Below are 27,962 nucleotides of genomic sequence, written 5' to 3' on the forward strand. Positions count from 1 at the left end.
GAAATAGTTAAAGCAAGGATTAGAGGCAAATTCATAGCTCTAAATACTTATATTAGTAATTAAGAAAGAAGGAAAGTAAACAAATTAACTTACAACCCAAACAATTAGAAAAAATTTTAAACCCAAGTAAAATAGGAGAACTTATTTAATAAATAGAAGTAAAAATTAATGAAGTAAAATATAGGAAATAGTGGAACCAAAATATAAATCATTAGCTTTTTAAAATTAAAAATAATAAAATAGTTGGATATTAACTAATATAATCATGAAAAAGAGAAAGTTTAAACATACAAAATAAAAACTAAAATGGAAGAAATATCAAAATAAATAAATAATAAATAAATAGGGAAATAACCACAGACACAGAGGAAATTAAAAGAATTATGGGAGGCTACTGTGCTCAATTTCTTGCAAATAAACTTGAACACCTGAATGAAAGGGGCACTTTTGTAGGGAATAATAATTTAGTGACAGAAGGATACCAGGCAGACAAGAATGCAGCATTTTCCACTAGTCACTGACACCTAGGATGAAGTAAGAGAGATTTCAGGCTTTCCTCAGGCATGATCTGAGACTTTGAGAGAGGACAGTGAAATGGGCATTGTTTCTGACGACTTGATGTCATTGTATTTATTCTTCATCTTTATTAATATTCAGTAACCTGTAATAAACCCCCGGCCCTCAGTTTGCTGAACATTCTTGTGTAAATACACTTGCTGGCACTGTGTGTTCCTGCTGGAAAATGGCAGCCCTGTGATATTATAACACAGTCCCTCCTCCCCCACCCCCCCCACCCCCCACCTCAAGGGGTTTTAACTGATTGACTTTTAAAAAGGATTCTGTGAAATAAATATAAATTCATTTATCAGTATGTCTCCAGCATCCCTCTCCCATATTTCTGTCCCTTTAAAAGGTTGCTAGGCAACCAGGTTGAAAAATAGCCGAAGCCCTTGTAGAGAGAAGACATACTTACAATGTTAGAAATATAAATATGGGCTTGCTCACTTGGGCCTGCTCACAGACTGCCAGGTTTTGTGACATAATCAATTCAGAGGCAATGATTGCGATTGATCTTGAGGTTGGTGAAAACAATTGGCCATAATCTGCCCGGGGAAGGCATGACTCAAACCATCCAAGTGTGAGCGGAGGTGCTGCTCCACTGGTACCTTTTGACCTTGAAAGGGGATGAATTTTCAGTGGTTCCTGCTGGCCAGTCTCTCTGCCTAAGTCTGTGTGACTCCATTCTTGCAGTTAGCAGTCTCCATAAAATCTCTTCAGAGCTCACAATTGTTAACGCCCAGTCTTCCCTAGGAATTGCTGCTACATCTCCCCTGGCATTAATACATCCACTTGATTTTAAATGGAGCCTGCTTGTGTGGCCTATTGGCATTGCACCGTCTCTGGTGGCCCCGGCTGAGATTGCTCTAAGGAACTGCACAGCCTTCCTACCTGGTGTGTGTGCCAGGGTCTGCTCATGGGGACAGGTGCTGATATTCAGCTGCTAATTTCCCCCATTAGAGACAATGTGGTAGGATCTGATGATACAATCTGTTCATCTGAGGTCTGGCCTGGTTTTTCCTGTTTAGAATACATTGCTAACTTTATTGAAACAATAAAAGAAGGAATAGATGCACAATGTGACCCTAAATGGTTTTGCTTTGCTATGGAAAAAAAAAATCCACAGCAGTCAATTCCTTTTTGTCTATTATAAATTTATTAACAGCGTGCTGTAATTAGGTGCATGGTTTTGCCTTAGAGGACAAATGGTGCTTCTTGAACTGTGACGTTAGTCTGATTGTGGTAAAATAACCCATTTGGTTTTACCAGCTGTGACTTTGGAGGGAACGGAACGACAGAGAATGCATAAAATTCAACAGATGAAAACATTCTCAGCTCATACTCCCTATTGCTGATTATTCTGCATCCCAAACAAAATGCTCTTTGGATTTGCTTGCTAATGTCTTGGTGACCTGAGGAGTATTGTGCTTAAGTGGATGGGATGTCAGAAGAGCAATGGGCTTATCAAATCAGGCTCATATTCCCCCATTAATGTGACATAGACTGCTCTGGTAGAATCTAAAGGTGTGTGGTTCTGATTTACCAGGAGGGATTCCCAGTGGGGAAGCAGGATGGTGCACTGGTTGCGATGTTGCTGTTCAGATCAGGCTGCCTGCATCGGAAGCCACAGTATATGGCTTCTGAATTTCTCCAAGCCTCGGTTCTCTATCTCCAAAACAGGGAATTGTATAACCTTCCTCACACAGTGTATGTGAGGATTAAATGAGTGAATTCTTAGCAGAGTCCTTACACATAATAAGCTCTCAAGAAAATTGAGGATTCAGATCCCAGAAATAATAAAGCCCATTATACTTTGCAAAATGGTCCAGCTTGTGGGAAAGTCATGGGTTCCCTACTGGGCTTGAGAGAATAGGGGGAAGAGCCATTATCAGCTCCCCTCAGCCTACGCTGGACCTGGCACTCGTGACTGTGGGGAAGGGGTCCAGAAGGAAAAGGAGTCCCCCTTCTGTTGCTGTGATCCTGGCAAGAGTTTTGAACTATGCTGACTTTCAGGGATTTCTTTTCTTTCCAATGCTGGGAGAAATCTTAGAGATCGACAGGAAAGCGTGAGAAGAGGTGTCTGCCGCCTGGCTTCACTTTTTCAGCTCACACAAAGTAGGAACCATAGAAATGGAAAACCACAAAGAGATTAAGTCTGTGTTTGTGGTCCTGTCCCCTCACTGGTCCTTGCTCTGGGTCCCCTTTTCTAAGTTTCTATTCTTGCCTGCCGTTTATCCCAAGTAAAGTTTTATCCAATAAAGGTTTCAGTAGGATGCTTCCCAGCACATCCCCATTTCAATGAGGACCTTCTGGGACAGAAAGCAGTGAGTCTTAATGAGGACATCTCACGCCCCATGACAAAAGAGGTTTTCTAAGTGGGAGAAGAAGGCTACCGTTATCTCTTGATAACCTCGTAAGTGGACCCTAATGTCATAGGAGACTGGGCTCGTTCAGTTGATGATGGCTGGAAGTTGTCTATTGCAAGACTGACGTAGAAATTTGTTAAAATATGGTGTTTCATTTTAAAAGAGGCGGGGAGGCATTTTAACACTCTTAGCATCTCTGTGTTTTCTCACTCACTTCTTTCCTGTGCCATTGATCTATTTAGTGCCTTTCAGCTCAGAATCTCCCCTTTTGTGCTCTGCTTTGTGATCCTGGAGTGGACTCTAAACATTTCTCCTTTGCTACGTGCAGATGTTAAGTTTCGTCAGTAGAGGGCAGTAGAGGGCCACTGCCGGAGGAAAGGGCCCTCCTCCTGGTTTCAGTGTCCTTTCTGAAACCTTGCTCCTGTGGGCTTTGGCTATCCGAGGCATTTGGGACACGCAGTGGTGCTCACCCTCCAGAGAGTTTTACCAGCACTCAGTGGGCAGCTTCCAGTGAGTCTCAAAGGCAGCCCGGCAGGTGGTTTCCTGTTTTCCAGCCCTGGCTTGTCTCACCTCAGAGAACATCACGCCCATGGCCCATAGTCACATCCTTTCCAGTGAGGTCTGAGTCTCAGCCTTGGGTTTGGGGGCAGGGGTTCTTCCAGCTTATTTTTTTTTTTTTCCACGAGCATTCTGTCCCAGCTAGAGGGGCTGCTCCCAGTACCTGTTCTTCCAGTATTGTTAGAGTTCTCTTTACTCCCCGGCATCTAATCCCCTATTACTAGTCAATAATTCTTTATATTAACGTTTCCCTGTTCAGATTACTGGTGTTTTTTTCTGTCGGCTGGTCGGACCCAAACTGATAAATCCTAGAGGATCACAAGTGATGTTATGCTAATTGTGAGTTTGGGGAGACACTGGGCCTGCATATCTGAGCTCTTTCCCTTCTCCTTTTCTCTTGGGAGTCAGCCAGACCCAAGACTGGCCAGATAAGTCTGTCTTTCAGATTTAGAAAGCCTGTTCCCTGCAGGTGAAACCGTGTTCTCCAAGATCAGCTCTATCAGTAATATAGGTGTTATTTTGGACCCAGTCTACTGACTACTTTATCTTATTTCTCAATTAGTTCACAACCCAGGCAGGGAGAAGTCCTACTTTCTATTGTCCCCCCGCACCCTCCCCAACACCCCAATGATTTTCATATAAAACATTTTAAAACAACCTACCACCAGAAAAATGAATGCTCTGAGAAAGTGCCGCATGTCTAGCACGTGCTCTTTAGCTTTGCCAATCCCCCTTGCCCCCTCCCACATCCCTGTGGCTTTCATCACACCACAATAAAGCTATTTTTCTTAAAATGCTAACATAATTGATGAGTGATTCTGTATCTCCAAAACACTGTCACACCATGATGGTCATCTTCAAGGAGTACAATGCCACAGAACCCACATAAACAGTTCAGAATTTGGAAAAAAAACAAAAACATTTAGAAAACAATGAAATCTATTTGAAACACACATCTCTTTCAAATCAAGAATTAACAAATCATGCATTTAACACTCTGTGTGAAAAAGAATAGTCTTGTGGCTTCCACTCTGTGCATGAAGGCCCACGAAGGGAAAGGATCATTAGCCAGCCCTTGGGCAAGGTCTACTTCCCTGGCACATTGGACATTAACAGTTGGATTGGATGGTATTGCTGAGTTCTTGTTGAAGGAGGAAATTGAAGAACGGGTGTCAGCAAATGACCACATTGGCCCACACCGTGAGCCGCACACCACTTCTCCCCTCCATCATCTCTATTGACTCAGCCTTCTATTGTCCTTGACTTTCTCTTGCACTCTGCATGCATGGCTGGGTTACTTATGTGTCCTGTGTGTTTGCATAAGGAGAGTACAGTGGAAGGAAGTGTGCTCAGAGAGAAAGAAAATGTAACCGGACAACCAAGGAGTCTGGGCGGCATGTCACTGCTTGAACCAATTAAGCAGACACAGGGTTGAATCACATATGAGTGTTTATTCCAGTACTGCCGGCAGTATGGGAGAGCAGTCGGTCACCCACAAAAATCTGCTCTGACCCCCCTTGCCTGTTGGCTGGTTATATACACACGAGGGAGAAGATAGCTATGTGCAGTTATGAGCTACAAGTGTAACGTGGGAAGGGGAGGGTAGAGTCTGCAGTCCGGCCTTCAGGAGCTCAGAGTCTGATCACAAGGTGGCTAATCTATGATGTTACAAATTCAGCCCGTTCTGGGATTGGAGAATGGTCGGCGTTCCTGAGAAAAACTCCTGGAGCGGGGTCAGGGTCCAGGCACAGCAACCAAATCAAAGCGTGCCCTGTCCTTGGTCTGTTCTCAAAATGTATTTCTTTTCTGAGTAATGGACCCATTGAGGCAACTTATCTTTTTACAGCCTTGTTTTATCCTCCAGTTTCCCAGGGTCGGTAAGAAAACTTCTTATCAATAGTTAGTGAGGTGAATAATTATTAGACAGCTGTGGCTCTATTCTCATTGCATGCCCTTCCCCACTCTCAAAAACACGACTCATGCCTTTTGTGAACATTTTTATATATTTTTATTTTTTTATCCTCATCAGAGGATATGTTTATTGATTTTAGACAGAGAGGAAGGGAGAGAGAGAGAAACATCTATGTGAGAAACATTGATTGGTTGCCTCTTATACCTGGTGCCCCAACCAAGAATTGAACCCACAACCTTTTGCTGTACGTGAGGATACTCCAACCAACTGAGCCACCCAGCCAGGGCCCTTTTGTGAACATTTGAAATGGTGTAGTGGCTAAGGATTAATAAAGCTTCATGATACTCCCCATCTCAAGTATAGGCCTAGGTAATAACACCTGACACAGGAAACATAATGTAATCTTGAGATTCTGAGATGACTTTTGAAACAGATTCTCACTAGGCTGAAAAGCCAAAGAAAATGAACATCTTGTCACTTACTGATGGTTAATGATTGAGATGAGTTTATTATGAGCCATATGGTTTGACGGGGTAACTTCACATTTTAATGATTACAGCAAATGGTGTTATTTAAGGGACAGGATCAAATCAGGTTATTAAGAATCAGAATCTGAGGTATCAACAAGCTTGAAATTTAAGTTCAAATCTTTGCTTTCCTAATTGTTTTTAATGATTCTTTAGTTGTTGTGGAATAAATTTTCATAGGCATTAATCATCAAGCCTATGCTTTTATAGACAGTGGTGCTATAAGGCTGAGATGTGACTTAGGTTCATTTTATTTTTGTGATATGGTTCAGGACATGCTATCTCCAGGTATGACACCTTGGCACATTGACTAGTTAAAGCTGAAGGATTTTGAGAAATGGCACGTGCTGAAAGAACTTCCTGACCTTTTCCTGAACCAGGCCACAAAGCCCTCTTGTGAGAGGTGCCCTCTCAATACTCAGGGGAGAGGAGCGTCCTTATCTCCCAAGACCAAGATAATGGACACAGAGAGGAATCTGCCTGAACAGGCCTTGCTGAGTTTCCCCAGTTACCACACTGAGCTCGTACTCTTTGTCCCATTGCACCTTTCCACAACTCTCCACTCTTCATCAAAGTTAACATAAAACACTCAGGCTTAACCATTTCTTTGAGACTTCATTTCCTTATGAAGCCTCTTATGTCATGTAAAACTAATCTATATATATAAAAGCCTAAGTGACCATTACAGCCGGTAGACTGGACAACAGGTCGACCAGTCACTATGACATGCCCTGACCACCACGGGGACAGACACTCAATGCAGGAGTGCCCCCTGGTGGTCAGTGCCCTCCCACAGCCAACCTCCTGTGGCCGGCCAACCTCCGTGGTCCCTCTCCCCAGGTTGCCCCATCCGGTCCCAATCAAGACTGGGTAAGACGGGCCCCGATTGGCCCCGATCGCCGGCCAGGCCGAGGGACCCCACTCGTGCGTGAATTTGTGCACCAGGCCTCTAGTATTAAATGAATTTGTATGCTTTTCTCTTGTTAATCTGTCCTTTGTTACAGAGGTTCCAATTGAGAACTTAAAGGGTAAAGGAAAATAAGATATTTTTTTTTTCTCTGTATTTGCTCCCTTACAACCACCTCTGCCTCTAGTGTTCTTGCAAACCTGTTCCACTGATTGGGAGATGCCTTTGTGGTGGATTAGCATTTAGTGTGAATGTCTTTTCCAACCTGGACATACCTTTTACACTTACTGAGGATGCATGCACAGCACTGTGATTCTGACTTGTGTCACCTTCATGTCTGTTTACTGATTTTAAAGAAGTATCTTCAACTATTTAATTTTTTCAAATGATTCCTCTTTAGCAGGATTATACCATATGTATGTTTTGAGTAAATCTTGGTCTGTGCCCCATACGTCAAGGTAATTACTCAGATATTCCCACCATTAGAACCAGGTAGCAGATTCTTGCAAGTGGCAGAATGGAACCCAGCAGCAGGGGATCAAAGCCAGGCTCTGGTGGAGCTGAACAACATAAGGTTACTATTCACTGTGTGTTCCCTGGAGTGGTGACTCAAGGGCACCCTTCACAACCTGCAGGGCTGTTTGGCAGTCACTCTGCTCCGGAAGTGTCACTGGCCAGCTCGAGAAAGTGAGGCAATCAGTGTCTGCTCTCCTGCGTGTGAGTTACAATGTGGGATCCTCAATGTTCTAATAGTGAAAAAACAATAGAAACAGCCTGAATATGGGTCTTGGCTAAACAAACTATAATATGCCCACATTGTGGCATGGGTTGATCTTTAGAATGGAAAACATCAGGACAGGACACTTATGTGTAGTGTATAATCACATTTCTACTGTCCCCAACTATAAACTTATTATAAAAACTAATATATTATAAAATTTATATTGCACTTATATGCAGGGGTGGACAACAGTAGGTTTACAGTTGTTCTTATGGAAAATACAATAAAAAAATCCAAGAATAAATTCTGTTTCATTTACTCACATGTGTCATCCTACCTTTGCCCACCCCTGTATTTATAGCACAGCAAGTATATATATTTATAGCACAGCGAAATAGTCTATATTATATATTTACAGCAAATATTTAAAATGCATATAAAAAGGTCTGAGAGAATACAAGTCAAACTGATATAGGGAAGAGACTGTGATTAGGGGAATTAGGGATGGAATTGAAGAGGAATTTTGTTTTTTGCTTTTATGTTCCTATGTGTGGGAATTTTTATTTTTTGGGTTAATCCTCACCCAAGGATATTTTTCCATTGATTTTTAGAGAGAGTGAAAGGGAGGGGGAGAGACAGAGAGAAAGAAAAATTTAGTGAGAGAGACACACTGATTGGTTGCCTCCCACAGGTGCCCCGACCTGGGCCAGGGATTGAGCCTGCAACTGAGGCACGTGCCCTTGACTGGAATGGACCCTGCCACCCTTCAGTCTATGGGCCAACGCTCTATCCACTGAGCCAAACTGGCTAGGACAGTCTTTTTTTTTCTTTTTAATTGATTTTGGAGAGGAAGGGAAAGGGAGAGATAGAAACATCAATGATGAGAAAGAATCATCAATTGGTTGCCTCCTGCACAGCCCCCACTGGGGATCAAGCCCATAACTAGGCAAGTGCCCTGACTGAGAATTGAACCGTGACCTCCTGGTTCATAGGTCGATGTTCAACCACTGAGCCACATTGGCGGGACTATATTGGGGAATTGTTTTACATTCTGATGGAATCTTGTACTATAGATATTTCAAAATTTTAAATACTTTTGAACAGGTAGGAGGTGACTTAGGGAGAAAGGTAACTTTGGCTGTGGCTAGGGTAATAATGAGGGGAGAGACACAGGCACACATCTCACCATTCAACCTCATTACTGAATCTACTGATTGTGATCAAGATGGCAGCCCCTCCGCTGTGACCAATACTCTCAGAATGCTTCGTTATGCTCAGATGTCTTGCTTTTTTGCTTTTATAGTAAATAAATAGAATACCTTTTGAACACACTCCCAGGTGTTTAACTATATGCTAATGATCATTCATTAATTATTATACCTCAGTCTTTATATCTCCTCTCTGTATTTCGCCTTTTCTTTGCTAACACCCTCCTCCCCTCATCAACTGGTTTATGTCCCCTCTGTTTAGGATCCACCTTGAAATTCATAGCTTCCAAGAAGCCTTTCTTAATTAACTCAGCTTCATTGAGAACTCTTTTACTCAGCTTCTCCTTGGTGAACGTGTTTTAATGTTTGAGGACTTCATTTTGCACCTTCTGGAGGTGTTGCTTGCTAATTGGCTTCCTGTCATTTTTTTTGCATATATGTTCTCTTAATTCATCTTCCAAAGTAACAGACTCTTTCATGGGCTAAAACACAGAAAACAGTGAGGTATATGGGCTTGGGAGACAAAAATATCTAATTGAAAAACCTACTTCCACTTTTTGTTGGATGTTCTTAATAAAATTTTTTCTTTTAAGCTCATTTTTCCCACTGGTGAAACTGAAATAATAATTCCTATTTTATAGGATTGCTGTGGTGTTCCACTGACTTATATGTGAAGCACTTGACATGGAGGTTGGTTGTAGTAAGCACACAACATGATAGTTATTGATCCTCTTCTATCTCCAATCCACTATCATATATACATATACTAGAGGCCCGATGCATGAAATTCGTGCAAGAGTAGGCCTTCCTTCCCCCGGCTGCTGGCACCGGCTTCCCTCTGGCACTCGGAACCCAGGCTTCCCTCGCAGCCCTGGCTTTGTCCGGAAGGTAGGTAGTCCAGAAGGATGTCTGGAAGGTTGTTCGGCTGTCCGGTCTAATTAGCATATCACGCTATATATATATATATATATATATATATATATATATATATATATATCCTGACATCAGATAATGTCCATAGTGAGGTTTAAAGTCATGATTTATTTGTTCATTTTGGTACATTTGGGCTTCAAAAGTAGAGGAATGAGGCTTACATATTGTCAAATCCAACTCAAGTCACCACCTAAGGAAACTCCTTTGCTTCTCAAACCCTGCTTGCTCTGTAAAATTTAGCCATAATTTGTTTATATTGAAAGGAACTCTTCCATAGTTTAATTTTATACTACTTTGGGAACCAAGTCATATTTTGTCTTGGAATCATTTCTGGTCTTACAATATATGTATGTTTGTGTTCACTCATTCATGTAGTCATTCAGCAAAACTTTGCTAAGTGCTGCTGTGCTGGGCACTAAAGATACACATGAAGCATGAAGAGAAGCCTGTCAGGTAGATAAATTGAGGAGAGCACTCTAAACTGAAGATATAGCATGTGCAAAGGTCCTGAGGCACTAAAGCATAGGACCTGCTTTAGGAGCTGTCGATATTGTGCAGTACAGTACTGTGAACATGGGGAAGTAGTTTGAGATGAGATTGGGTAGATAAACAGGCAAGGCCATTTGTATTTCATGTAAAAGAGTTAAGATTTTATCATGCTGGCAGTATGAATCTATTGAAGAAATTTGAGCAGGAAAATAACAATATCAGATTTGAATGTTACAAATAAATTCTAGCTGCCAAGTGCAAGATGGATTAAAGACAGATGAGGATAGAGAGAGGGAATAAAATAAGGAGGCCCCTGGAGTAATCTGGGTATGAGATGTTACATGAATGAACTAGAATATCAAAGAGGGAATGGGGTGTTGAGAAAGGAAATTAGGAAATAGAATTTATAGGACTTGGTGCTTGATTGATATATTCATTTTCTATTGCTGTCAGAACAAATTACCATAAATTTAGCATTTTAAAGCAGCACAGATTTATTATTTAACAGTTTTGTAAGTTCAAAATCTGATGTGGGTCTCCTGGGCTAAAATCAGGGTGTCAGAAGGGCAGTAGGCCTTTCTGGAGGCTCTAGGTGAGAACTGGCTTCCTTTTTTATTTAAGTTACTAGAGGCCTGGTGCATGAATTTGTGCATGGGTGGGGTCCGGCCGGCCCTCCCCGATTGGGGCCAATTGGACCGGCCAAGGGGAGAGGCCGCAGGTGGTTGGCTGACCAGCCCTGTCCCCTGGTCGAGCTCCCGGTCAAGGGGACAATTTGCATATTAGCCTTTTATTATATAGGATTAGCAGGATTTTCTTCCTTGCATTTGTAGAATTAAGCTCCCATTTCCTTGCTGTATATCATCTGAGGCCCATTCCCATCTTCCAGAGGCTACCTGCATTCTTGGGTAGAGTTTCTTTCACATTTTTAATCTCTCCTGCCTCTTTTTATTTTCTTTCTATCTCTCTCTTCTGCTTTAAATGATTCAACATTAAATTGAGTTAATCCAGGTAATTCTCCATCTCCAGGTCCTTAACCTCAATCATATCAGCAAAGTCCCTTTGCCGTGGAAGGTAGCATGTTCATAGGTCCTGGGCATTTGAATGCGGACTTTGTGAGGGGTCCATTATTCTGCCTTCTCCAGTTGGATGTGGGTTAAGTTTCTGACTCCAACAGCCAGGTGGATGCAGCTTGAGGGGAGGAAGATGGTTTCGGTTTTGAACATGCTGACTTTGTGGTGCTCCAGGGAAATAAAAATGGGACAATCTAGTGAGTAGTTAAATGCACCAGCCAAAAAACAGAGGAGAAATCAAGGCAGGAGGTACAAATTAGGAAGCCTTGGCCATCTAGTGAGCCCTCAGTTAATGAGTAGAATGGGAGGAGAATTGGGCTGAGAACAGAATGCTGGGGCTGATAATATTCCAGGTGCACCAGAGGGAGAGGTACCCATCACAGGAAGAGTAGAACAACCTACACGGTGTCCCATCACGGGGTCTCAGTGCCTTGTGACACATTTCTTTCTTTCTTCTCGATCTGGCCCATTTTCTCCTCATTCCCTGATTTTCTGCCTGCTCATAGTTTCTGCTTCCTAAAATTTCAGCTTGCACTTTGTGCTCTGTGGCCTGTCCTGTCATCATGCATCTCTCAGCTTCAGCTCCCATTACTAAACTGCCTCATTCTCTGGCTTTTTCCAGTTCAAGGTGGCAAAAATTCCTTCCAAAGAGAATCGGATTGACCCAGCTTATTTTAAAGTCACGCTGCAGTCACCAAATTAAACGAGGATTGGCTGTCCTGATGCCAGGTGCCCACCTTGGTTCAATCTTCTGCTCTCTATTTCAGGAACTAAGATGAATTCAGTTTGGCTGTTCAGCAAATTATTTTGTTCCACATACACTTTGGGGGAAGAAGGTTAACTTTATGTCATCACCTCTTTATCTTCAGCATCACCCCTTGCTTGTAGCCTCAGATGGCCCTAATGCTATCTGCGTGCAGGGGATCTTTATAAAAATTGAATTTTGGGTCCAAAGCACAGGAATAAAATTCAGGCAGGCAAAACTCAAATCACTTACCTTCACTGATTAATCTCTTTTCTACATTGCCTTGGTAATGTTGAGAACTGTTATTTAGCTTCATCGGCCTTCCAGCCACTCACCATTCCTACATCCTATAGGCCCTCAGCATCCATACACATAAGTGAGTGGTACCTGCTTGCCTCTGCATCGCAGCTGCCCTGACTCTCCCATATGCTGAATGCGAAGCATCTCACCTCCTTTTAGGGAGACCCTCTGGGCAGGGTTGCAGCTTGCATCTATAGTTTGTTTTTTTAAAAATATATTTTATTGATTTTTTTTACAGAGAGGAAAGGAGAGGGATACAAAGTTAGAAACATCGATGAGAGAGAAACATCGATCAACTGCCTCCTGCACACCCCCTACTGGGGATGTGCCCACAACCAAGGTGCATGCCCTTGACCGGAATCGAACCTGGGACCCTTGAGTCTGCAGGCCGATGCTCTATCCACTGAGCCAAACTGGTTAGGGCTGCATCTGTAGTTTTAAGAGAAGGCAAAAGGGTACCATGTTACTATTTGGTGGTTTTTCTGGATGGCGAGAGAACTAGAATTTATATTGCCATTGCAGACTATACTCTAAAGCCTTCAATTTCATTCTTTCCTGTTTGTTTGTTTTTGTTTGTTTGTTTTTGTGTGTCTTTTTTTTAGTTTTCATTGCACACAGATAATGATCTTTCAAAGATTTCAGTTTACTGAACCTAAGTATGATGGATGGACTCCAGGAAAGATGGGGCATCTACAAGGTCAAATGAGATTCTCTAAAGCCAAGTTCCTGTAATGCCAAGCTTTCAAAAAGATTTGTGGGGTTCATGTGAAGCCACCAGGCATTGGTAGTGGCCCGGTGAGGGGTGATCCGCTGCTGTCCTCCTCTGTGCCCTGCTGCAGAGGTTCCGGCCAACACATACATGGTAGCCCCTGTCCATAGTTCCTGTTGAGAAAAAGACTGAAAACAGGAAGCTACAGTGTTCTCTACACTAGAGTGGACACTTGCCATCAATTTCTCCAGGGGACCCTTGCCAGGTCATTCTCCAGTTGCGGGAAGGGCTGTCCCTCCTGCTCCACTGACCAATGTCAAGGCTACTAGGGTTGTTTTAATCAATTCTGTGCACTCTGTCTACAAGTGACTTCTTGGTCATGGTTAACTGCTTTGGGGTGAATTAAGTCTGTTAGACAGTAAGTTGCTTAAGTAGTTCTTTGTGGAACTGGCCTCAGTGAGAACAGAAGGAGCAGAAATCCTGATAAGAGCAAAGAAAGTCCAAGAGCTGGAATGGGCTGTAGAGATGATTTGGGACAACCTGCTCGCTGAGAGATGCCACACAGGGCCACACAGGTGAGCTGGGAGGACATGGATGTGCAACCTCAGAGGCTGGCGCCAGTACGAACAGGTCAGCACAACCAGTGTTGCAGCCGAAGTTATATGACTGTGCTTTTGTTATTTAAAAAATACTAGGAAAGACGAGGGCTTGTTGAAGAGAATGAATGAGATAAAGAGGAAGCCTCCAGAATAACCGAAGGGCAACCTTTAACTGCTACTCTTTCTAGCTCGGTTCACGGATGATTCTCCTTTGCATCTTTGAGTCAGATGATCTGAAGGATAATTAAATAATCATGCAGTACAGGGAAATCATGTACTTCCTCTCTTAACATTTTTTCTTCCCATCTCGTCCTTGCCTCCTGCTCTCTCTCCAGACTCAAAAGGTTATATAGCCTAGCCCCCCAAATTACTCACGTTCTTTGATCTACCAGACTTTTTAAACTACTTCTGTGACTTCCTACATGTTGTTTTCTAAGCCTGAAATGGTTTCCCTCTCCTTCTTTATCTTGAAAAATCCAACCTAATCTTTAGGGGTCATCTCAAGTTCTTCTTCCTTATAAACTCTTTGGGACACTCAACATTGGATAAATTGCCCCCTTAGTTCTGTTTCCACAGAACTTTGTGCTTGTGCTTCTATTATATCATTTATCAAATTGTGTTCTGTGTGATAGGATAATACTCTGAAATATTTTGGGCTCAATTAGGATTAATTGCCTATAAGAGTGGGTTAAGGAAGATGAAAGTTTATTTCTCTCTTCTTTAAGGAAGACTGAGGAAGTAGTCTAGAGCTGGTATGGCAGCTTTACAGTTTCTACCTATACCAGGATTACATTTTCTATCTATACCAGGGGCTCAGTGCATGAATTTGTGCACCTTGAAAGGAACTATGGGCCCTGAGGCAGCAGTGGGCACAGGGGTGGGTCTCGGCCCATCCTCCTTGCCCCCGCCCAGCCCCTCCCGCTGTGGCCCCTGGTCCCTTATCTGCCGGCAGCCCCACGCCCACTGCTGCTGCTCACACGTGCTGAAGGCACCCGCCCCGCTTGCTCCCGCTGATGGCGTGGAGCAATTGGGGCTGGCACCAGCAGCGGGTTCGAGCGGGGCTGGTGCCATCAGTGGGTGTGAGTGGCAGCTGCTACCCCAATCACCCTTCAGGAGCAGGGGGAAGTGGAGAAGCCATGAGGGGCGATTGGGGCCAGCAGCTGCTGCTCACAACCGCTGACAGCGCTGAGTGATTGGGACTGGTGCCAGGTGCCAGCAACAGGTGCGAGCGGGGTTGGCGCCAGCAGCAGGTGTGAGCACCGGGTCGGACCGCGGCACGTGGGAGCAAAGAATTTTCAGTAACCACCAGAGGCTCACCCCGATGACAGTGACCGGTGCCCCGCCTTGGTCTGGCGCCCCTGCTCACCTGCTCCACCATCCTGCCGCAACTAATGCCCGCCATGTTCCACGCGTGCCCCCTTGTGGTCAGTGCACGTCATAGCGACCCGTTGTTCAGTTGTTCTGCCGTTCAGTCTATTTGCATATTAGGGTTTTATATATATCGGTTATTTGCTATACTTTCATTTTCACATTAACCTCATGTCCAAAATGGCTGCTCAAGTTCCAGCCATAACATCTATGCTCCGAAAGCAGAAAGAGGGAAGAAGAATTATGGCATATCTCCTTTCTCTCAAAAAGACTTTCTGAAAACACCATAGAACCATTTTACTTATGTATCATTGCCCAGAACTCAGTCGCATGGCCACATTTAGCTGCAAGGAAGTCAGGAAAATGTAGTCTCTATATCACAGTGTTATGCCAGAATAAACATTTTAAGAAACGAGAAGAGAAGAGAATGGTTATTGAGAGGCAGCTTGCAATCACATTATCTGATACAGTTTTTATTTCTGGTTATTCTTACTGCTCTTATTTTTTTTACCTATTGAAGCTGAACAATCTATGGCTTCAGGAAGCAGCTAAAACCCAGGTGAAAACAAAGATCACATATAATGGATTTACAGTCAAATTTCTGGTGTGCAGAAATGTAACTTTCTTTTTTTATGAACTTGACTTGTCCATAAGTGCCTATTTTCATTTATGGCTAGAAAAAACTTGCAGTTAAAGATGTGGGAGCACAAAAAAACCCGCAAAACTTTTCTCCCACCTTTTAAGTTCTTCTAGCTGGGCTAATAATCACATTAACACAGACATATTAGCAAGAGAAAATGTCCAAAATATATTATGGATGGACATGTGGGGGTGCCATAAGAATATGAGACCCACGGAGGCATTGTGCCATTCTGGACAAAGGAGAGTGGGAAGGGGTCTGGGGTTTTAAAGAGAAAGCAGGTGATTTACAGGTAGACGAGAAAGAGCAAACATGTGGTGAGCAAGTGTTTGCTGGGCCACCCAGAAACGGGTGCACACAGAGGAAAGTTCGACAGACAGGCTTTGCTAGATTTCTCCTTGGCTGCCTCGTTTAGTTTATGTTATGATGCTAAGGTGATGCTCCCTTCCTTTAAGCAGATTTTTTCTATCTGAGTTCTTCAAGTAGGAAAAGGAGAAGGGTCAAGTGTTCTTTCTGAGTCTTGTTTCTTAATAAAGCTTAAAATCAATGTCCCAAAAGGCATATTTGGGGGTGGCAAAACTTAGGCCCCCCTCAAAGATAATGTCACTTCTATTTAAAAAATGAATGTCTTGCCGAGACCGGTTTGGCTCAGTGGATAGAGCGTCGGCCTGCGGACTGAAGGGTCCCGGGTTCGATTCCGGTCAAGGGCATGTACCTTGGTTGCGGGCACATCCCCAGTAGGGGGTGCGCAAGAGGCAGCTGATCGATGTTTCTCTCTCATCGATGTTTCTGACTCTCTATCCCTCTCTCTTCCTCTCTGTAATAAAATCAATAAAAAAATAAAAAAAAATAAAAAAATAAAAAAAAATAAAAAATGAATGTCTTGCCAGGCTGGTGTTGCTCAGTGGTTGAGTGTTGACCTATGAACCAGGAGGTCATGGTTTGATTCCCAGTAAGGGCACATTTCCCCATTGGGAAATGGAGAAGCCAGTCAATGATTCTCTCTCCATCATTAATGTTTCTGTCTCTCTCTCCCTCTCCCTTCCTCTCTCTCTATATGAATGCCTTGCCCTGGCCGAGTGGCTCAGTTGGTTGGAACATCATCCTGTACACCAAGAGGTCGCAGGTTCGATTCATGGTCAGGGCGCATACCCAGGTTGTGGGTTCCATCCCTGGTCAGGGCGCATGTGGAGGCAACCAATCGATGTTCTCTCTCTCTCTCTCTCTCTCTCTCTCTCTCTCTCTCTCTCTCTCTCTTTCTCTCGCTCTCATCAATAAAAAAGAAGACACAAATTATTTATTAAAATAAATAAATAAACAAATAAAATTGAATGTCTTTGTGTAAATATTCAGTCAAACGTAGGGCCCTTCCCTTCCCCCTTTTCCTGCCTTTTCATCGGGAAGTGGTCTGGTTACCACAGTCTTTCTGCACTTCCCTGGTTCTCTTGGGCCTCCAATAATTAGTTACGTCAGCTGCCTGTCCCCATCTCTGCCCAGGGACCTCTCTGGGAACATTGTCTTAGCTGTTTTGCTTTCTCCACTGCTTATTGCAAAGTTGACATATAGGAAATAGTTTAAAATGTGGCTGTTGAATTTGTGAGTATACTTTAAATGTATCAAATGGTAGCAGAATGATCTGAAAATCCTGCAAAATTAAAAGTCTATTTCTCTAAAGCCCCTAGCATTAGTTTTATTGCTTTCCTTTGGCACTAGTAATATTCAGCTCTCAATTTGAGTAGTTGTGTGCTTGCCTCGCCCCTCAGAGTGTCTGCCCCCTGAGGAATGTTCCTGGTCTAGGTAACTCTCACAGGTCTTACCGAAAGCTGTTGACTCAGAAGACCCCAAATCAATGAAAATGAAGGACTAAATAAATATGGGCTGGCACTTTATAATTTACTACTAATGAATGGCTCTCACCCAGGAAGAAACAGAGTAGATTTTATCCAAGCTATTTAGAACAATATCAGTAGGCAAGTTGATAGTTTGTCTTTAACTGAACACTTTTTTATGTAAGAAAAAAAAAATTGCTTTTGTTTTTCAGAAATCCTCCACCTACTTTACTTCATCCGGAAAAATGGTGTGAGGAATTCAACCACTTTATTTCACAGTGAGTATTTCTTCCACTGAAAATTGCTTATCCAGCAAAGCCTTGGACAGTGATTGGAGAAATCTAAGCTGTGGAATTCACCTGGTGCCAAAAGTTGTTATGCCTTCTAGCACGTTATGACACGGAATTTGTTCCAGTAAATGACAGAAGATGCCTCTGTAGAATTTGAAAAATAAGGAGTTCCATTTGAGTCTTGGCTGTGATCCTCCTCCTTATCATATGGGTCACATTTATCTGAGAACCTACTCTTTCTGGGACAAATATTGCCGAATCTGATGCCCACACTGGGACCAGAGAGGACATAGAAGGTGGCAGCCTTCAGCAGCATTTTGCAGTGTGGAAGGTGGAGTTTGCTCTAGGATCTGTGGTCTGGGAGCAGGGCTCTAGTTTCCACGGCAATTGAGGGGGCAAAGTAGGATCTCAGGCCCAAGGCACCCAGGTGAAGAGCCCCAGGCATGGCTCCAGGCGTGCAGAACAAGATGAAAACCCAACTGATGGGTGATGTGCCTGTGGGAGCTGTGCTACCAGGAAGTAGGCACGATGGAATGGGACTAAGACAGGAGCAGAACCACCACCACACAATGGGCTGATGACTCAGTGCTGGCAACATGAGCTTTTGGCCAGGCCCCTGGCAGAGGACTACACTGGTCCCAAGTCTGGGGAAGATGCTCAGTGGGCTGGAGGGGACCCTAAGCCAGGGGCCTGGTGAACGGTGGGGGCAGGAATTTAGACCAGGCACGGGATCTGGAAAGAGGTGCCCTCCGTGACTAGCATATCAAACAAGTTGTTCAGAGGTCATGGGAAGAAAAAGAAGTGACCAGAATAGCTAGAAAACAGTAGGGAAGGGTCAATACAAATTTATCTAACATATGTCTGCATGCTTCCACAAAGAGGCAGGGCCATGAAGCAAACTGGGTCTCTTGATCATCTTCCTTAATCAGTCACAGTACAGATCAACAGTCCCTTGTCCACAATTCCAAACTCCAAAGAGCTCTGAAAAATGAAAGTTTTTTCTACTTGAATCATTTAGCTGCAAGCCCTGACCTTATGTGAACTGATTTGATGGCAACACGTGACCGACACTGAAGTTGAGTTATTTATAGTCGTTATTTATCTCACTCAGTGTGAATATTCATGTGAATTGCTGCAGATATATTAATGTGTTTGATTATAGTGTACTGCCCCAGATCCTGCTGGGGACGTTACATAACATACAGTAAATGCACTGGTTCACTTTTGTAAAATTTGATAAAATTCTAAATTCCAAAACATATTTGGCCTCAAGGATTTCATATAAAGAGCAGTTCACTTTCCTTTTTAATGTAACATAATTCCGGGTCCCTTGTCCAGTCCCTCCTGGATTTGTGTCATCTTCTTCAGGAGAGAGGAGCAGTAAGGAACTCCAAGAACTCTCCCAAGGAGGGCCAGGTTGAAATATGACCATAAGTTCAAGACCAGGGATGGAGGATATTTCCTGCCCCCTTCTGTCCCCACTCTGATGTTCCTGCAATGACTGCAGAGTACAGTAGTCACAAGTCAAGGGTGATGTTAAGAGGAACAACAGATATAGCAGGATGGATGATGCTCACATAGGAACAGAGGAAGAGCCACCTCCTGAGATTTAGGAACCAAATGAGGAGGTAGAGGGAACTGGAGAGCTAATGGCACCTTGGTGGCTGGGAACACATTTCTGATCAGCCCAGGGAGAGAAATCTGGTCACTAAGCTTCCAATGATTTTGCTGGCAAAGCCTGGATCCAAAGTTTTCCTTTTCACTCCACTGCTGCACAGAGATGCCCTTGAGTGACCTTCTCTAAACTGTTGGCCTAGAAAAACCCATTACATATTCACAAATATGCCTTCCTGTACCAAGGTCTCATGATGCCTCTAAAATGTGACTTGACTCACCAAAGTTTGGCTTCTGTATACTTTTTCCAGAAAATGTTTGTGTTAAGCCAAGATGGCATTATTTGGATGGATTTGGGAATAAAGGTATGTACTTGAAGATGGGGTGGGACTTTCAGGGTTAATTACAGCATAGAAATCTCTTTCAACCATTGATTTTTCTTTATGGAAAACCCTTTTATATGCCCACTTAAATCTGCTTATGTTTTTCCTAACTCTGAGAATTCCAGATGCACTCATTCTGAGTTGCTGTAGATTTAGAAGAGTCTTAATCCTAGAATGGAGGACTAAACACAGAAAACAATTGTTGAAACTGCAGGGGAGGGAGAGTCTGGAAAAGTCCTAATGAACCAAGGAAAATAAATAGAAATTAAGTGATTGTTTGCTTTACTACTAATTTAAGATCTGAAAAAATGTCATCAATCTTCTCTTTATTTATGAGTTCTATTTATTGGTTTTGTTAGCAAAAATATTACATATAAGAGGTGTTCATAAATGCTTTCCTGACCTCAGCCAGCTAATCCTGTTTTCCCCATTACATCTTAGATTCCTCATCCACGAATTCTCCTTTTACCTGATTTTTGGGACTGTAACTCTTGAGATTAGGAACTAATTTATTGTGTTTTATCTTTTTAGGTAGAAACCTGCCCATTATTCCCAAATAATATCCTCTGGTTTCATAGATGAGCCTACCTACCCTAGGCTACCAAATGCTCTTTAACTTTACTATTTCTTTCTATTTATTCACATCTCTAATTAAATATAAACAGAGATACTCACTGGGTTAGAACTGTCTATTTAAAGAGAGCCTTGGTTTGTTTTTATACATATTTTGTTCATATTGGGAGGGACAGGGAAGAAGGATGGAGGATTAAGATATTCAGATTAGCCCGGCTGGTGTGGCTCAGTAGTTGAGCATTGATCCATGAACTAAGAGGTGACCAGTTCGATTCCCAATCAGGGTTGTGGGCTCAATCCCCAGTAGGGGCATGCAGGAGGACGCCCACTTATGTTTCTCTTTCATCAATGTTTCTATCTCTCTATTCCTCTCCCTTCCTCTCTCTCTCTCAAATCAATAAACACACACACACACACACACACACACACACACACATATCTGACTTAAAAAAAAAAAGATCTTCATATTATAAGCTTTTTATGATTGGTGGGCCTGGGGTGGGGAAGATGATTATCTGGTAATTTTAGGAAAAGAGTTTCTAGCCTGAATTATCCAGATAATTGCTTCAGTTCTCATAGACTGGGCTGTGGTGCATTGTATTTAAAGTAAACTGGTTCTTTCTAAAGAGTAATCAGGACTAGGAATTCTTTAACAGCTTAAAAGCGTTCAGTATCCTGTCTCCACACGACTACTGACACGTTTGCTTGGGGTGAGAGAGAAGGGGAGGAGCGACGTGAGTGCTGAGATGTGGCCTAATATTTTTCAGATCTGTTTCCAGCCTTCTTAATTTGGAGACAGGAGAGATTTAAGAAGGTCTGAAATCCTATTAGCAAACCTGTTTGGGGGTTGAGAAAAAGAGAGTAAAGAAACATTAGCCTGTTTGGTTCTGAACCTTTGGTCGTTAGTGATAATTGACTCATTTATATGTGTTAGTTATGCTTTTGTCAAAGCACGACTCCTGACAGCTTAGTTATGATAAATTAAACATGATGCTCACATAAAGTCTGCACTCCTTTTTTATCCATATGCTAAGACCCTGCCCAATGTTTTTTGTCACTTCTATAATGTGTGGCTGGCTTTGTAGTGATTTCATTATCAGCCCTTTCCCCTGTGGCTAAAGCTATTTGCATAACAAGTTTATCTGGTTCAAGTCCCAGCCAGACTTGTGTTTTGTCAGGATGCTCCATTCAGAAGTAGCCTCTTGATAAGGTAACAATAATTTTCCCTTGCCAAATTCACCTTCCTTTTAATAGCTGTCACTTATTTTTTTTAAAAAATATATTTTATTGATTTTTTTACAGAGAGGAAGGGAGAGGGATAGAGAGTTAGAAACATCGATCAGCTGCGTCCTGCACATTTTCTACTGGGGATGTGCCCACAATCAAGGTACATGCCCTTGACCGGAATCAAACCTGGAACCCTTGAGTCCGCAGGCCAACGCTCTATCTACTGAGCCAAACCGGTTAGGGCTACTTTTTTTTTTTTTTTAAGTTCAAACTAATTTCAGATCTAAACTACAGAAATACTTCCCAACCATTGGTCAAAGGGTATCTGTGAAATATGCTCTTTCATTTTATCTCTAAAACTTTTGGGGTTTTATTAGGAACTAGAGGCTTGGTGCACGAAATTCAGCCCAGCCTGCACCCTCTCCAATCTGGGACCCCTAGAGGGATGTCCAACTGCCCATTTAGGCCTGATCCCATACCTAAACTGGCAGTAGGACATCCCTCTCACAATTCAGGACTGCTGGCTCCCAACCCCTCCTGCCTCCTGCCTGCCTGATTGCCCCTAACCGCTTCTGCCTGCCAGCCTGATCACCTCCTAACCACTCCACTGCCAGCCTGTTTGACACCTAACTGCTCCCCTGCTGGCCCAATTGCCCCCAACTGCCCTCCCCTGCAGGCCTGGTTGCCCCTAACTGCCTTCCCCTGCTGGCCATCTTGTGGTGGCCATCTTGTGACCACATGGGGCCAGTTTCATATTACCTCTTTATTATATAGGATTAGATTTATAACTTTATCATTAATGGCCCTTGAGCTGATGATTAGTGAGGCAATAAAGATGGATTCCTCCTAGTCAAGGGCAAAGCCATCAAGAACACTATGGCTGCTCAGCCTTGGACTTAGTGATGACTTGAACTATATGGTCGCCCTTACAAACTGTACTTGCCTGAGTTGGCTGGCTTGGTGGACTAAGTGTGCAGGTGTGTCTATTTCCTGAAGTTAGCTTTGTGGCCAAGCCCTGCCTTTTACTCATGAAATATTGAGGTGGTCTTTGCTATCCCTGTGTTACTGGAGAGTCAGATTTCCCCCTCACTCCTGGGAGTGGGATTCTTATCGTATATAATAAATATGGAATATGCAACCATGTAACGACCAGATCACGCATCAGCAGGAGGGTGGGGCAGCAAGCTACAAGCAGGCGGTGGAGAGCAACAGGAGGGGCAGGGCAGCAAGCTATGGGGCGGGGGGGGGGGGAGCTACAGGAGGGCGGGGCAGTGGGCAGAGAGCTACTGGAGGGCAGCAGCTAGCTACTGGCGCACAGATTCCTGTGCAGGGCTGCTAATATCTTTAGAAAATGAATTTTGTATGATTTGCACCAGAGAATGAATGGTTTTTATTGGCATGGAGTTATATTCCTCAGTTTCCAATGTCCCATTTCCCTTCAATCAGTCCTGAAAGAGGGGCAACTGTGGGTTTAGCAAAGCCAGTGTCTAGAGTTTCCTTTCCATGTTGCAGCCAGGTGTAGTTCAGCATCCGATTAGTTAAAATTCATCAGTCCATTGTATGGGCCCACATGGCTGTGGGTGAATGCAGGAGGGTGCAACAGGAGTCCCAAGAGGGCCAAGAGCCAAGAGCACGAATTTTCTTTGTTCAGAAGTTTAAATATTCAGGTTTCAAGCCTTGCAGTGGTCACACCTATTCTGGCCAATGATCTATTCCCAGGTGTGATTGACAGAAAGGTAAACACCTTCCCATGTCACTCAGACTTTACTGGGCATGCATTCAAACTGCCTTTGTCCAGTCCCTTCCCCTGTTGATCAGCAGGGAACAGACTTGGAGAATGTTAAATTAGCAAAGCTATAAAAATGGCATGCTTATATTATCTAGTCTTCCCTTCACTTCTTTTCTGTTAAATAATAACCAGATTATTAAAACAGTATCACCTCCAAATGACATTCAAATAGCTACAAGCAGTTGCACTGAAGGTTAACAAGGTGAGGTCACTCTGAGCTGCAAAACTACTAAAATGAATACATATTTGCATAAATTTATTCCTTAAAAATTGAAACCTGGAATATTTCCTTTTTTCCTAGGCCTCAATGTTTACAAAAGTAACCATTTGGGGGTGGTTGTTTTGTTGACATTGATTGTATTCCCTTCAAGGCAACAACTGTCAGCTCTTTGCCATTGTCCATTTTGTGTTTTCAAAGCAGCTTAATTGCATGGAGTTATGCTGTCAATGAGCAGCACACTTGGAATGATAAATATTCTAACTTGTGATTGATTAAGTTTCACAAATATTTTTGGCTTTTTAAGTCTTGTATTCTCAAGGTAGCCTTGCAAAGGGTTAATACTTCCTGGAGTAGAAGGATGCAATAACCTTTATTTGCATTACTTCACAATTGGCAATTTTAATTCAAATGAGCAGCCATATCTCCAGTGACAGACTCTCCATTTTAGATGTATTTAGCCAATGATTAGCTATTATGGCTTCTTGAATTAATTAGCATCTCTTGAGCCACAGGGAATTAGTGAATTAAAATAAATTCATGGAGAAGCCAAAAAAAAAAAAAAATCAAATTAAAAAGCCCCCCCCAATTCTCCTCTTTCCTCAACATATATTGATCACTATACCTATTAAGGCAACCCAACTTTATTCTTATTTTGAAAAATTGGGATTTTTTTTCCACCTTCATGAGAACAAATAAAGCTGTGTGTTTCAAGGTTATATCTCCCTGAAAAGCATTTGATTTAGATGACCTAACAGATCACCTAAAGACACAAAGAGCCCAGTTACATCTGACTTATCCCCCACTTATGAACCTACCCAAGAAAATCTGATTGTATCATGGTATAAACCACGAAGAGGCCCTCTGTGTCTTGAAGTTTGAAACCTGGTGCAGTATCCACGTAAACCTGGAATATACTGCCATCCTTGGAACCATGGCAATGAGGGTTTTAGGCTCATCCAAAATGCATAGTAAAAGGCATAGTCAAGTGGGTAATCCAGACTCTGGTCAGCATATTCTGTTTATTTCCCAACAAATGCTGGTTTGAGATCTTGTGAGAGACCAGATCTGTAGCATATGTCATAGATTTCATATCAGTGCTTGTGGCACATTATGTTAGGTGACTTTCAGGTAGGTTTAGTCTAAGTGATATTCTGTAACATTTACCCCATACTAGCTTTTCTTTCTTTAAAAAAAAAAAAATCGTACTTGCGTTTTATAATGTAAATCAAAGTGTCTGCAGATGAAGTAACCAGAAGTGATGGTGAGCTCTGTGCTGTCTGTGTGTGGGTGGGGGTGGGAGGGTGACTCACATCTGCCCACAGCCTGTCCACCCTCCCAGACGGCAACATGGCTCCTCATCAAGCAGAGGCAGCTGTGGCAGAGCCGAGTGTGCATCCAGCTGTGTCCCTCACTCACTGTGCAACCCGGGGGAAGATATTTAACCTCCCTGACCCTGGGTTCTCGTTTGTCAGATTGGGGCTGAGAATACCTGCTTTATAGAGTTACATTGGTAGGTAGAGGATAGTTAACAGTTAACAATTAACACGGTAAAAATAACAATGAGGGGATCCGTGGGCTCAGGCTGTGTTCTGGGGTCTGGGAAAGGAAATTACCCTGATACTCCAAAGGTATGTTATTGTAGATGCAAAAAGACAATAGACAGGCTCAGTTAAGGTAAAGATTGAGCTTTGTCAGGGAAGACACCAGCCTAGGACATGACTACCTGCCATGACTCGCTTTTCGTTAGGAAGTTTTAATTTCAGACCATCCTATGTGGTTACTCTCGGTCTCTGAGTGTGTATGGCCCACCATGCAGGCCTTCTCTGAGCTTGTCAAAATGTGGCCCCCTTTTTGTCCACATTCCTATGCTTCTGCACTTGTAGGTTCAATAATAAACATGTGAGACCTTTTGTTCAGACAAAAAAGGAGGTGTCAATAACCTTCTCATCCTTGATACTTCTGGAATAATTCAGTCTGCTATTCACCTTCCCTTTATTTAGACTCAATCACTCAGATTTTTCACACTCAGGCCTCTCTCTCTCTCTCTCTCTGTCTCTCTCTCTCTCTCTCTCTGTCTCTCTCTCTCTCTGTCTCTCTATCTCTCTCTCTCTCTCTCTCTCTCTCACACACACACACACACACACACACACACACACACACACACAGACTCTTTTACTACCTTCTCAACAGAACACATTGCCCCTCAAACTTTCCTTAGAGAATCATCTTTAGCAGTAACCAAAACAGAAGCAATGCCTGGAATGCAGACTCACGGTTAACAGCCCTCCCTCTCCCAACCTATCCCAGGGCATACCTTGTCCAGGCTGAGTGCTTGGGCCTGCTGTCAGCCTGCCACAGGTTTCTCCAGGGGGAAGGAGCAGTGGGAGGGGAAATGGATGCCAGGACCCTGAAAGGCAGAACCCACAGTGCTTGGCAACTAACTGTGGGAGGGCCCAGGCGCTACAGAGAGGGAAGTGTTAAGCATGATGACAGTATCTTCAGCGTGGGGAAAGGTCTTTTTAGAGAATACATGTTGGGAAAATTAAGAGCACGGGACCTGAAGTCAGGCTGTATTCTAGCAATGCCACTTAGATTTTTTACCTTAAACAAGTTACTTTGCTGAGCCTCAGTTTCCTTGTCAGTAAAATGGGAGCACTAATATTTATAACCATTTGGGATTAAGATCAAGTCTGCTGTGTTGGAAAATTCCAAATAAGGGCAGCTTACACAAGGTAGACTTTTATTTTCCTCTCAGATAAAATAAGCTTGGAGTTAGACCACCCATGGACTGCTGGTATAGCAGGGCACCCAGCTTCCTGTCCTCGTGCTGCCCAACGTAGTGTGATGTCCATTCTCAAGGTTACCTCATGGGCCAAAATGGCTGGTGTAGCTGCAACAATTACATGCTTATTACAGGCAGAGGGAAGGGGAGATCAATGAAAGTTTCTTTACTTTAAGAAGACTTTCTGACAGTTTCATACAACATAGCCTCAGCTACAACTTAATCACATGGCCACAACTAACTATAAAGGAACCTAAGATATGTAGTCTTCTAATGGCAGCCATGGGCCTAGGTCAGTCTCAGGGCTCTATCCCTAAGGGTAGTGGAGAGTGGAGAGCCAGGTAGCAGTCTGCAATCATGCTATTTTGTAGATCGTTTCAAGATTAAGTGAAATACAGACTGAGAGCTCAACGAATATGAGTGATGATGAATATTATAACTCACAATAGTAGTGCCATCAACAGAGATGTGAGGAGAGCCAGTAGAGCGGGCACATAGGGTGAGGAGTCACAACAGAAGTGGATCTTAAGGAGGGGCAGTCAGGATCCCCACGGCAGCTGATCTGTGGTGTAGCGGAATGGGAAAGTAAGGTTAAGGGAGAAGCAAATAAATAAGGTCAAGGTGGCCAGGTCGACACCCCTCCTGGGTCTTCTCCCAAGAAGTACAGGGTTCTTCTGGTTTGATGTTAAGCCCCCAGGTTCCTGCCTGTGCCTGCATTCTCTGGCCACTATAGTTTCCACTGTGGAGTTCCCACAGGCTCTGCTATGGAAGGAAATCTGGCTCTGGGTCAATCAAAATTTTAATTAAAAATGGAAATGAAGGCTCATGTCACCATTACTACATTCTCCCAGCCCATAGATGGTTTCTGGCAGGGATAAAAATAACAGACTTAGCCCTTTGGCACTAATGAGGACAGGGCTGGATTTTTTTTTTTAATGGATTCAAAATTTATAACAGCAATTTAAATAGAATGAATCACTGTCATAGTGTCTCTTGATCTTCCATCTCCTTTTGGGTGCATGTGCAGATTTTGTCAACCTCCCAGTATTTTAATATGGAACTTCCTAAGTTCATCAAATGCATGCTATAGCTATCATACCATGTCAATGAGTTAGGGGAAAATCCCATAATTTATTTTTGATGTGAAGGACTATTGAATGTTTTATTGAAAGAAGAAATTTATTTAAAAGGCATATTTTAGTGAATATTGGGGGAATTCTTGCCTTTACAAGAGGCCCAGAGATTAAATGCTTAGACTCAAGCAGTTCTCACACACATACAGAAAGCCTGGCTTTGACCACTCCAAGTTATGGGTTGAATTGTGTCCCCTGAAATTTCATATGTTGAAGTTCTAACCCTCAATATTTCAGAATGTGACCTTATTTGGAAATATGGCCATTGTAGAATATTCCATCACACAGGTTTCTAGACCCCCTGGGTTAGAATTCAGCTCTGTGCTGCAACTAGAGCAACAGCTTCCATATTACCCTCCCCGGCTCCACAACTAGTCAGTGCAAGTCATCTTCATAAAACAGTCAGCAGAAACTTTCTATAACCCCAAAGATCATGATAAGTCATTCTTCATTCACAGTCATGCTGTGCCTCTTCATTGCTTATAGAATACGCCAAAACTCTCTAACACATG

General features: G+C 43.0%; 1 protein-coding gene across 1 annotated transcript in view; it reads left to right on the forward strand.

The window, feature by feature from the left end:
* Window positions 1-27,962, forward strand: part of MYO3B (myosin IIIB) — a 357,251-nt gene that overhangs the window by 80,002 nt on the left and 249,287 nt on the right. The window contains exon 7 of the mRNA XM_054723043.1: window positions 17,652-17,717. Coding sequence (XP_054579018.1) covers window positions 17,652-17,717 — 66 coding nt within the window. The remainder of the gene's footprint in view (window positions 1-17,651; window positions 17,718-27,962) is intronic.

Source organism: Eptesicus fuscus, chromosome 11 (genome assembly GCF_027574615.1).
Source record: "Eptesicus fuscus isolate TK198812 chromosome 11, DD_ASM_mEF_20220401, whole genome shotgun sequence".
NCBI classification, from domain to species: Eukaryota; Metazoa; Chordata; class Mammalia; order Chiroptera; family Vespertilionidae; genus Eptesicus; species Eptesicus fuscus.